The sequence below is a fragment of the Thalassophryne amazonica genome, chromosome 3 (assembly GCF_902500255.1).
Source record: "Thalassophryne amazonica chromosome 3, fThaAma1.1, whole genome shotgun sequence".
Taxonomy (NCBI): Eukaryota; Metazoa; Chordata; class Actinopteri; order Batrachoidiformes; family Batrachoididae; genus Thalassophryne; species Thalassophryne amazonica.
In genome coordinates, this window is record NC_047105.1 from 31,105,226 (window position 1) to 31,118,574 (window position 13,349).

The 13,349-nt window shown below is 40.5% G+C and overlaps 1 protein-coding gene across 1 annotated transcript in view; it reads right to left on the reverse strand.

Moving 5' to 3' along the window:
* raly (RALY heterogeneous nuclear ribonucleoprotein) overlaps positions 1 to 13,349 on the reverse strand; it is a 30,109-nt gene that overhangs the window by 8,520 nt on the left and 8,240 nt on the right. The window contains exons 4-5 of the mRNA XM_034167547.1: positions 9,608 to 9,724; positions 1,257 to 1,415 (exon numbers count right to left, since the gene is read on the reverse strand). Coding sequence (XP_034023438.1) covers positions 1,257 to 1,415; positions 9,608 to 9,724 — 276 coding nt within the window. The remainder of the gene's footprint in view (positions 1 to 1,256; positions 1,416 to 9,607; positions 9,725 to 13,349) is intronic.

Here is a 13,349-nt window from a genome sequence, read left to right on the forward strand (position 1 = left end):
GCTGTTTAGATGGGGATATTCCAAATGATGCCAATGACCATGTATACAGGAGTAACTCTGTCTGCTTAAGCATGTAAACGGGTTATTCCTAATGATTCAGAAAACGGAATATTGACCTTATCCCGAATATTAACGGCATGTAAATGTAACCACTGTCTTCAACATGCTGCAAGCGCATGAAAAATATCTTTTTTGAGTGACAGTTTCTGCAAGAATATAATCTTACTTTCACCCCTGCCTGCATGTCATGGAGAACATGTAAACTCCACACAGAAACCCCACAGGTAGGTATCAATCCCATGACCTTCTTGCTGTGAGGAAATAATGCTAACCACTAAAACACACGATGGCTCTTTGGTCTTGGCCAGGTTGGAGTGTGATTGATTGAGTGTGTGGACAGGTGTCTTTTATACAGGTAACGAGTTCAAACAGGTGCCATTAATGCAGATAAAGAGTGCAGAACAGGAGGGCTTCTTAAAGAAAAACAGAGGTCTGTGAGAGACAGAATTCTTGCTGGTTGGTAGGTGATCAAATACTTATTTCATGCAATAAAATGCAAATTGATTATTTAATAATCATAAAATGTGAATTTTTTTTATTCGGTCTCTCACAGTTTAAGTGTACCTACGATAAAAATTACAGATGTCTTCATTCTTTGTAGGTGGGACAACTTGCAAAATGGACAGTGGATCAAATACTTATTTGCCTCACTGTATAGTCATTCAGCGCCTTCATGTTTCAATTTGTTTTTGATGTTTTTCTTCAAATTAACAAAATGTTCAAATGTGATCGAAACAAAAATACAGGAGAATTTTGTCTTAAATTATGTTAGAGAAGGACACAGACCTAGTTAGATGAATAAAATAACAGCTTGAGCATAGGGAAGTGTGGGATGAGCTGCCTTTTCTGCAGCCACCACAAACCAGACCTCAGATAAGCGTGAGAAAATTGAACTTGAACTTATTTATTTGGCACACAATTCGTCAATAACAAAGACTGATATACAAGACAATTCCACAGTGACATGTGTGACCAAAAATGAATGAATGAACAGTGTGAGGTTTACAGCTTCGTGAATAATTAATGAATTAATTAATGTTGTTTTCTCATAAAACCCTGTAAGTTTACCTCGCAAGACTTTTGCATGGCGCTAAACGTCATCTCTGAAGCGCCACATGAATGCAGAAGCTGACATTCTGCTGTGTTTCTCGCCCCTCAGCTGACATGTAAAATGAGCGCTAGCACGCCGTTATTACCTCTTCTGTCAAACACACAGTAGCCGTAGATGTGAACACACACCATGTGCTCCAGGACGCCATCCTCCCTGTGCTCCTCCTCGTCTTCCTGCTCCGAGCTTGACTCCTCCCCCTCGTGCCACACCTCCTTGCTCTTAGCCTCTTCAGCTTTCCTCTGCTCTGCGTCCACACATCGGAGGAAGATAACTGTCAACGGGTGTCTACACATGCAGCAGGTTGTCATGGCAACAGTATAACTGTATAATTGATCATAAGAGATAAATAAAATTTTGCATCAGAAAAAAGTAAAAGTAAAGCATTCCTCCCCCAAAGCGCTGTGTGTGACTAGCCAATCACAGAGCGTGAAGACAGTCAGTTAGCCAATGAGAATTTTCCTTCAGCATGAATTGATGAGTTTTATTCGGATCATGCTCGTGCTCGTCAAAAATGCTTTATCCGTACCAACCGGCTCAACCCTGGTTATTGGTTACCTCATGGGTCAGAGGGTTACTAGTTACCTGATGGGTCAGAAGGTTACTCGTTATCTGATGGGTCAGAAGGTTACTTGCTACCTCATGGGTCAGAGGGTTACTAGTTACCTGATGGGTCGGGTTTGTTCTTGTAAACAAACAAAAAAAAAAAATTTGTGATCTATCCTTCCAACTTTTCTTGGCAGAGAGCTGCGCAGCGTTTGGAGCTGTGCAGTTAGTCCCACAAAAGAGAGGATATTATTACTACTTATTATTTCCTTTACATGAGCTTCACTTTATGAACCAGTGAAGCAGGTCCAGCTCAAACCAGAAAACGATTGGAGAAAACTCCAGTGTGGAACGGAGGACGATTCTCGTTTCTTGCCCACAACAAGACAAGAGTTCCAGTTAGTGACTTCTTTAATCAGCACAAATGTGACTCATGATTGACATCTTTAAATGGCTTTGATGTTAATGAAGAAATAGGAGAACGCAGACTTTATTCGAGCGCCCTCTGGTGGCTATTTTTGGCTGCTGAAAACATCACCAAAGTCGATACAAATACATGTAATTTGGTCACTTTTCAAAGGGGTCAGACTCATCAGTGCAGTCAATTTAAAGTACAGTGGTTCATTTGAGGTCGGCTTGGTGTATAAATCTCATCGTTCCAGGCAGTGAGAGCCGTCAGCTGGCTGATAGAAGCAAGTTAGAGAATAAATCAAACCAGCTGATTTTAGCAGACATTCAGTGCAGCCCGAGTGAGTTTTCAACGGGCGGCCAGGGGCAGAAGTAGGAATTCTCACCTTTAGCCACTCTTCTGGAAGTGACGTATACCCACGCCCTTCTATTGCGAACCCACTGCTTGCGCTCTGCTGCTTTGAAGTGCTTCGCTGCTTCTGAGACTGCATCGCAGCTTGCGCTGCGACTTACTGCTTTGCTTCGCAGCTTTTCTCAAACAGCAGGTCCAGAATCAAAGTGGAGAAATGATCACTTTCCCGATACACCCTCAAAAACAATGGCTGCTCCGGCATAATGTGAACTTAAGATCCAACAAGGGAATCATTAAGCAAAAAGTCTTTTGATGTTGGTGGATCGAATAATTTCTTAAGGAAATTAAAATAAGGAACCGGTTTTCGATATGCAACCTACTCTTCACATATATCCATCTATATCAGCCCACCTGTTTCCAGCAGGTGTCAGAAAACCTTTTAAGTGATTTTACTCACTCTCCAATTTTTAGTGTGCTAGAGGATTCAAATGGAAATCAAGTTTCATTTATACGATTCTCCCATTGCATCACAAAGGTTTAAGAAATTACACTTTTAACATTTACCTGGATATCAACTCATGACTATTATTATTATTACTAATAATAATATTCTTATTTACAAGACAGCAGAATATTTTGGAAGAAACAGAAATTGTGTTAATGATTTGCCAAGTGGAAGGTATTTTATTTAGACGCTTCTGTTAGCCACTACAGCTAAACCCAGCTAAACCCAAACAGTTCAACTGTCAACCCCACTGAGGTCCTTGGACTGGGTCGCATTAACATAAGATCACTGTCCTCAAAATCATTGTTCATCAATGATCTAATTATTGATCATACTTAGATATGACTGGGTTATGTGAAACCCGGCTTAAACCTACAGCTGTCCTCCCCTTAAATGAGGCCTGCAGACCAGCATATACATTTAAATCAAATCAATTTTATTTATATAGCGCCAAATCACAACAAACAGTTGCCCCAAGGCGCTTTATATTGTAAGGCAAAAGCCATACAATAATTACAGAAAAACCCCAACGGTCAAAACGCCCCCCTATGTGCAAGCACTTGGCGACAGTGGGAAGGGAAAACTCCATTTTAACAGGAAGAAACATCCAGCAGAACCAGGCTGAAAAGCAGAAGGCTCTGCCTCACATTCTATTCTTACAAACCCTAGGAACTACAAGTAAGCCTGCAGTCAGAACGAAGCACTCTATTGGGGTGATATGGTACTATGATGTCCCTAAGATAAGATGGGACCTGATTATTCAAAACCTTATAAGTAAGAAGAAGAATTTTAAATTCTATTCTGGAATTAACAGGGAGCCAATGTAGAAAAGCCAATATGGGTGAAATATGCTCTCTCCTTCTAGTCCCCGTCAGTACTCTAGCTGCAGCATTTTGAATTAACTGAAGGCTTTTCAGGGAACTTTTAGGACAACCTGATAATAATGAATTATAATAGTCCAGCCTAGAAGAAATAAATGCATGAATTAGCTTTTCAGCATCACTCAGACAAGACCTTTCTAATTTTAGAGATATTGCGCAAATGCAAAAATCAGTCCTACATATTTGCTTAATATGCACATTGAAGGACATATCCTGATCGAAAATGACTCCAAGATTTCTCACAGTATTACTGGAGGTCAGGGTAATGCCATCCAGAGTAAGGATCTGGTTAGACACCATATTTCTAAGATTTGTGGGGCCAAGTACAATAACTTCAGTTTTATCTGAATTTAAAAGCAGGAAATTAGAGGTCATCCATGTCTTTATGTCTGAAAGACATTCCTGCAGTTTAACTAATTGGTGTGTGTCCTCTGGCTTCATGGATAGATAAAGCTGGGTATCATCTGCGTAACAATGAAAATTTAAGCAATGCTTTCTAATAATACTGCCTAAGGGAAGTATGTATAAAGTGAATAAAATCGGTCCTAGCACAGAACCTTGTGGAACTCCATAATTAACCTTAGTCCGTGAAGAAGACTCCCCATTTACATGAACAAATTGTAATCTATTAGATAAATATGATTCAAACCACTGCAGCGCAGTGCCTTTAATACCTATGGCATGCTCTAATCTCTAATACAATTTTATGGTCAGCAGTATCAAAAGCTGCACTGAGGTCTAACAGGACGAGCACAGAGATGAGTCCACTGTCTGAGGCCATAAGAAGTTCATTTGTAACCTTCACTAATGCTGTTTCTGTACTATGATGAATTCTGAAACCTGATTGAAACTCTTCAAATAGACCATTCCTCTGCAGATGATCAGTTAGCTGTTTTACAACTACCCTTTCAAAAATTTTTGAAAGAAAAGGCAGGTTGGAGATTGGCCTATAATTAGCTAAGATAGCTGGTTCAAGTGATGGCTTTTTAAGTAATGGTTTAATTACTGCCACCTTAAAAGCCTGTGGTACATAGCCAACTAATAAAGATAGATTGATCATATTTAAGATCGAAGCATTAATTAATGGTAGGGCTTCCTTGAGCAGTCTGGTAGGAATGGGGTCTAATAGACATGTTGATGGTTTGGAGGAAGTGACTAATGAAAATAACTCAGACAGAACAATCAGAGAGAACGAGTCTAACCAAATACCAGCATTACTGAAAGCAGCTGAACATAAAGATATGTCTTTGGGATGGTTATGAATAATTTTTTTCTCTAATAGTTAAAATTTTATTTGCAAAGAAAGTCATGAAGTCATTACTAGTTAAAGTTAAAGGAATGTCCATTTAGTCATGTCCCTCATGATGCGAAGCAAGGCGGGGGTGTTGCTCTTATTTATAAATCTAGGTTTAGCTTATTAGCTGTTGGGGGTTACAAATATAACTTGTTTGAGCATCTGATTCTCTGCTCAGGATATTACACATTGCCAAGGTCAGAAGAATAAAAATCAGTCATATTACTTTGTCACTATATAGACATCCTGGCCCATATTCTGAATTCTTAGATGAATTTGGTGCATTCATTTCTAACTTGTCAACTAGTGTAGATAACATTCTGATGATTGGTGACTTTAACATTCATATAAATAAGCCTTCTGATCCCCTCTGCAAATCATTTATGGAAATTGTGGATGCATTAGGATTTCGGCAATGCATTCGGGATTCAACGCACATTAGTGAAAATACCCTGGATCTGGTTCTCGCACGTGGTATTGCTGTCACGAATACTGACATCATGCCTCTTACATCAGTGGTGTCTGATCACTCACTTATTAAGTTTACAGTTTCGCTGCCGTGTTTAGTGGAACAACAACCTTATATATCATTACGGCGATGTATCAACTCCTCAACTAAGACTGAACTCAAAGCTAGACTGCCTGATGTCTTAGCTTCACATTTGGCAAATATACAGTCAGTAGACAGACTTGTGGATAGTTTAAACTCAGTGCTCAAAACTACACTCGACATGATTGCACCACCTGTGTTAAAACCGCGCTCCCCCAAATCACAGTCACCTTGGTTCAATGATTATCTGTGTGACCTCTAGCATAAAGCAAGTGGTCTAGAACAGAAATGGTGTCGTTCAAAATTAGAAGTATTTCACCTTGCGTGGTGTGATGCTATCTTAGACTATAAGCATGCAATATTGGCTACAAAGTGTACCTATTACTCTGATTTGATCAACAAAAACAAGCATAACTCAAAGTTCTTGTTCAACACGGTGGCAACACTTATGCATGGACAACCACCTGTAGTTAGCTCTCCTTTTACAGCACAAGATTTTCTGGATTTCTTTGGGAAGAAAATAGAAGACATCAGGTTAAACATATCCCGGCATGCCTTAACCCAGCCACTACACCCTGCTATTGAGGTGGACGCCACTACTGAGGTATTACGTAGATTTACAGAATTTGTTAGTATCTCACTAGGCATGCTGACAAAACTCGTAATGTCAACAAAAAGCACAGCCTGTTTATTTGCTCCTATACCAACAAAACTATTTAAGGACCTGTGGCCAACACTTAGGCCGACTGTGCTGGAAATTATTAATCTTTCTCTAACTGGATCTAATCTTCTGGATCTGTTCCTAAATGTTTCAAATCTGCAGTGATTAAACCATTACTTAGGAAACCTAGTGTATTGAAAAACTATCGGCCGATATCAAATCTATCATTTTTCTCTAAAATTCTGGAAAAAGTGGTGTCACGGCAGCTCGTAGACTATCTTACTGAGAATAATCTCTTTGAGCCACTGCAGTCTGCTTTTAGAAAATATCATTCCACAAAGACGGCTCTCACTAAAGTGGCGAATGATCTTCTGCTTACAATGGATTCGGACACCACTGCGGTTCTGTTGCTGTTAGATCTCAGTGCTGCATTTGATACAGTGGATCATCATATTCTACTTGATAGGCTGGAAAATCATTCTGGGAGTGCCCTTGCATGGCTGACGTCATACTTGACCAGTCGTTCTGACTGTGTTTTGTACAGTAACACTACTTCTAACCTTAGTGACATGAAATTTGGGGTTCCACAGAGGTCTGTCTTAGGCCCCCTGCTTTTCTCCCTTTATATAGCTCCCCTTGGGCACATATTGTGGTGTTTTGGGATTACCTTTCACTGCTATGCAGATGATACTCAGTTATACATGCCGATAACTGCTGGTAATCTCGTTCACATAAAATCCTTAGAAGATTGCCTTGCAGCAGTGAGAAGTTGGATGTCTAGAAACTTCCTACTTTTAAACTCTGATAAGACTGAAATGATGGTTTTTGGTCCAGTGAGACATCAGCATCAATTTGACCAGTTAATGCTCAGCCTCGGCTCGTGCGTCATACATCACACTGACAAAGTGAGGAACCCTGGGGTAATTTTTGATCCTTCATTGTCCTTTGGCCTCGACATTAGAAATGTTACTAGGACTGTTTTCTTCCACCTGCGAAATATAGCAAAGATTCGTCCCATCCTGTCTATGGCTGATGCTGAAACCCTGATCCATGCATTTATCTCTTCTAGATTGGGCTACTGCAATGTTCTATTTTCTGGTTTACTGCAGTCTAGCATTAGGGCTCTCCAATTGGTTCAAAATGCTGCAGCCAGACTTTTGACAGGAAGCAGAAAGTACAACCACAATACACCCATTCTGGCATCCCTTCACTGACTTCCTGTCCCAGTGAGATCAGATTTTAAGGTTCTGTTACTAACTTATAAAATTATTCATGGACTGGCACCTCCCTACCTAGCTAACCTAATTAAACCTTACGTACCGGCCTGGGCTTTACGTTCTCAGGGTGCAGTACTACTTTGTGTCCCTAAGGTGAATAAGAAGTCTGCGGGTCACAGAGCTTTCTCTTATCATGCCCCTGTTCTGTGGAATGTTCTCCCTGCATCAATAAAACAGATTCTGTGGAGATTTTCATGTCCAGACATAAGACACTTATTTTCCCTTTCATATGGCTAGCATACTGGTACAGTTTTGTTTTATGCTTTTTTCTCTTTTAATTCCTTAATTAGTAATTGGAGCGGGCTGCGGCCTTAACTTTACCTAAATTCTGGGTCTTTTAGTGGAGTTTAGGGCTAGGGGCCCGCGATCACCTTAGTATTTCTTCTGTTTTTCTTGTTGTCTAATGCTGGCAAATTATACAGTATTTTTTTGTCTTTCTGATGCCTGAGTCTGTTTTTTCTCTCTGTTTAAGGTGCAGCTCCATCCAGAGATTGGAGTTGTATTTGTGTTGGCGACCCTCCTGTCCTGTGCGCCAATAGCATTTCTTGTATTTTCATCCGTGAATTGTTCTGTAATTTATGTTTTTAGCATGGCCCAAGCAGAGGGTCACCCCTTTGAGTCTGGTCTGCTTGAGGTTTCTTCCTCAGAAGGAGTTTTTCCTTACTACTGTTGCTCTGGGAGTTGGTAAGGTTATACCTTACCTGTGTGAAGCGCTTTGAGGCAACTCTGTTGTGATTTGGCGCTATATAAATGAAAAGAAATTGAAATTGAAATGAGCGTCCATGGCGACACAGACTGTCATGTTTACATGTTCCAATGTCCAAACTACAGCATATTACACTTTATATGTATATTTGATTATAACGCGGGGCTGCTTAAAACCTTTGGACACTACTGTGTGTATGTATATATATTGTGTGTGTGTTTTCAATGTGACACCACAGACGAGTGAGGAGGAACGTGCACTATTAAAGAATCAGGTTCATTTTTCCTGAAACAGTCGATCAGAAAAACTCTTCTGCTGCTGCAGGAACGTCACTGAAATATGTTGATTTTTCACCAGATTTCAGTGGAAATGCAGCTGAAAATGAACTTGTCACATCGGGCAGGTGAGGGGCATGAATCACGAGTCCAACGGCACCATTTACTCACCAGCGTTACTGTCGGGCCATGTCATACATAGATGGACTTCTGGCAGCCCAACTAACGGAAATCTGTCATAGCGACAGAGAACTTTAATCCGTGTGTGTGTGTGTTGTGTAATGCTATTGTGTAGTATTTTAAGTATCATTAAAATACTAAAAATCTATTTAATACAACCTAATTTTGCTGTAAATTGATGTTTTACCACTTAGAAGAAATACTGTATTTTTAAATGTAAGAAATAGTCACCACATGTTGGGTTACAGAGCAGCTCCTCGTTACCCGTCTGTTTTACACACAATAATAAAGGTGCCGAAAAAATCTCAGTGAGCTTGTAGTCTGTGTTTGGAATTGGAAACTGTCTATATTTCTGACACTGATCAAAAAGAAATACACTAATGTAAAATTGATATTATCAATTCAAAAGGTCAAATAAAATGAACTACCCCCCCTCAACTGAAGACAAAGACTTTGTGCTGTCAGGAGATGACTGTAGTCATGGTCAGAGGGTTACGGTTACCTGATTGGTCAGAGGGTTGCTAGTTATCTGATGGGTCAGAGGGTTAGAGCTTGCATTGTTATTTAAAATAATTGTGTCCATAGGTTAGCTGCTTGTGTTTGCATTTCATGGTGGATGTGTTTTGATAATTGCTTTGCTGGGCTAGTTTCACAACAGGGTTACTGTTACCTGATGGGTCAGAGGTTTATGGTTACCTGAAGGGTCAGAGGATTACTGGATATTGGATGGGTCAGAGGGTTACTGGTTACCTGATGGGCTAGAGGGTTACTAGTTATCTGATGAGTCAGAGAGTTACTGTTTACCTGATGGTGTGATCTTGGTGTCCTCTGTGATGTGGTCCAGTCTGACCTGCAAAGACTCGATGTTGGCTTTAATCTGAGTCAACTCAGACTTGATGGCCTGCAGCTCAGTACTTTTTACTGATGACAGAGAGACACAGAGGACGAGAATGTGAGAGACGCAGACGAGAGAAGACGTTTTGATGAATGCTGTTGCAGAGAATTGTCAAATTGTCACACAGATTTTCCTTCATCAGCACCTTTTAGGGAAACATGTCCTTGTCATGTGGCTCTGAACCATTTTCATGTTCGGAGCTGTGAAGGGTTTCCATCTCACAGTAGCACCCACACTACATGTTCCTCTGCCCCCAAGTGGTCAAAAAGCTGCTAATGCAGCCTTAAGATGAAACTTAAGCCTGGGTCCTCAGCTGAAAAAGTACTGCTGATTACTACCTTCACCTGGAGGTCATGTGATCAGTTCTGTCTGTCTGCGGATACGATACAGGTTTTGTGGAATGTTGTTCAAGAAGGAAGCAGTACGGTGGATTAGTGGTTAGCACTGTTGCCTCACAGCAAAAAGGTCATGAGATCAACTCACACTTTGCCATTCTGTGTGGAATTTGCATGTTCTCCCTGTGTTTGTGACGGTTCTAGTCATGTGGAGATTAATCAATATCTAGATACAAAGGTGCGCGATGCGAGTGCATCGATTCAATTGATGGGTTGAATTGTGTTGCATCGCTTCCTGCCTGCTTGCACTGATTTTTTTCCGAGGCACATTTGCACCACAGCCAGTTCGGGACACCGGAGCGGCCGTTGTTTTTAAGGGCGTTTATTGAGAAAATGATTATTTCTCTACGTAGATTACAAACTGCAGCGGGTCTGCTTGAAACAACAAAGTAACACTTCGACCCGTTGTTTCCTGGTTCTCTGCTTCGCTAGTTTTCAGAAGCCACTGGCGTAAGCAGCAGCAGCCGGTGCGTAAACTGAAGTTGTCCATCAGGTAAAGGAAATAATAATAATAATGATATCCTCTGTTTTGTGGGACTCGGTGCACAGCTCCAAAGAGCCGCAAAGATATCAGTCTGAACTGATAACCTTAGAGGAAATCGCCATTTTAAATCAAATGACACCTCTTTCCAAACATTATAATACAAACTGCAACCGACCAAAGCTGGGTTGTTTTTTTCCCCAAAATGAGACATTGTTTTGTGCTTTTTATTAATTACATCCTAACGGACAAAAACTACAGATTTTGTTTATTTCTATTTCTATCCAGAGACCAAGGATCCACCATGTACACCAAGTATCCAGTGGCCATGTACAGATTTTATTGATTTTTATTTATGTCCAGAGATCAAGAATCCAGTGACCAATTTCATATTTATTTATTTACTTTAAGACTCAATAAAATGTTACTGGCATAGAAACCCTGTAAAGCCTACTGTTAGTACACAGAAAAGTCACAAAAGGTATTGATAAGGGAGTTGATTAAGAATCGGATCGATAAGCAGAGTCAATAGATAAAATCTTATCAATACCCATTCGTAATCGTATGGCACCAAATCGCATCGCATTGCGAGGAATTGAATCGCCATCAAATACATATCAAATCACATCGAATTGGGAACGGGGTGAATTGCATAGTCAGGATCGTCACGTATCGCATCGCCGGTAGTGTATCGAGTTGTCAGTGACAAGATTCACATGCCTAATGGGTTCTCTCCGGGTGCTCCGTCTTCCTCCCACATCCAAAGACATGCAGGTTATGTGGACTGGAAACTTTAAATTGTCCGTAGGTGTGACTGTTTGTTGTTTGTATGTGTCCCTGCAACAGACTGGCATGCTGTCCAGGGTGAACCCCACTTCACGCCCTATGACTGCTGGGATAGGCTCCAGCCCCCTGTGACCTAATCTTGAATAACAGGTTGAAAATATGTGCGTGTATATGTGTTGAAGAAGGATGTGACCACAAAAATCTGCCTTATGATTTTTCTTTTATCACTTTCTTATAGTTTTGAGTTGGATTCTAATGGTTCACAGAAACCGCGGTTTTGTTCACACCACTGTTTGGTGGCGTGAGGGGGGTAGCAAGAGAAATAAAGACATGGAATGCATTATGGTCGCTGCAGACTGTGGCGAGAAAAGAGTGAGTGCACTCACATCTTATAACTGCCAAACCAAACCGTCTGTGTTTCATCCCTCAACCGTAGCTGAGCGGGAACCTGCAACCCAAAGACTTCCCAAACCGCTGATTTCAAAGAAGCAGGCGGGTCCTTTCATGTTCCCACTGATCATTTGTTTGCACTGACAGCAGCGAGTGTGACAGACTTGGAGGCGTCACAAAAGTGGTTCCATATTTCTTTCTTATACCGTGTGTGACTGCCTGCACAGAACCACAACATTTGTACCCTCATGGTCCGGGATGACTCCAGGTGGATTCACCTCAAACTTTGAGAAAATAAATAAACACTGTTTTTCATGTACAGCCTTTGTCAGTTTATCATGCATTTTATTGTGAGGTTTTATTTCTCTGACTAGATTTTTATCCCTGCAGTGTTTGACATTTTGTTTATATGGTGTGCATCAGGGTTGTGCAAAACTCTGAATTTTTGAAGAGTATTTATTTTATTGTAACTGTAATCCTGTTTGCTACCTTAGTTCAAAATTAAACTCAAATTCAAGAATTTAATTTCAAAAATTCAGTTCTGAATTTTGCACAGCCCTGGTATCTGCAGAAGGCATTGCTCTGCATCTGTGTTCAGATGTGCAGCGATTTTCACAAATTGTAATAAACATCCACAGCGCTTACCTTAGCCAAAACCTCAGTTTTACTAAAGGGAAATAACTTTAGACTTTTCACAGAGAGAAAACATATCAATGTGTTTCTATAGAGACAGATTAAAGAGCGCTAGCATAACTGGCGACCCCTGAGCAGAAAACAACGCTAATGAAAATCTCAAATTTTGTTAAGCCTGATGGCACTGAAGCAGAACCAATGCCTGGAAAAAACAGTCCATTAACAATGGCATCTGCCTGGAAACAACAGATGATGTGGTCAGTAATACAGGTGTGGCATACAATTAAACATTTTAATTCTGTTCAGTTCAATTTAGTTATAGTTGAAAAGAAAACTGTCTGTGAGGGCAGCAGCATCCCGATTCTAGAATCCAGGAAGACTATCAGACTAAACTCTGAAGACACAGGAAGCCAACGGAGGTCAGCAACTGGAGACCAAACAGTGGATACAAACAAGTGAACAGGTACACAGTAGAGACAATCTGGAACTGGAATGAACAGTTGTAATGGTTCAATAGTGTGTGACTAATTTAACTAGAAAATGAGCGCGCACATGAAATCAGAAACCTGAGTGTCCCAGAAGCAAAGCCAACAATATGCATTAGGAGCAGAACTGTCAAAATAAAAGCACAAGGAGTAGAATAGTGTACAGGAGATATCACTAGTGGTACAAACCACAAGATACCAAAAACAAAAAGATCCACACCTCCACAGCGCTCCCATGCAAAAAGCTTTATTAATGAAAAAATGTGACGTTTCCAGCAAACTGCCCTTCCTCAGATGAGACAGTTTACCCGAAAATGTCACATTTTTTCATGATTAAAGCTTTTTTGCATGGGAGCGCTGTAGCGATGCAGATGTTTTTGTTTTTGATATGTTTTTCTGGATCCAGCACATTTATCTGTTTTGGATGTGCTTGTCTTCTCTGCATCACAAACCACAAGATAGACATTGAATAATAACACAT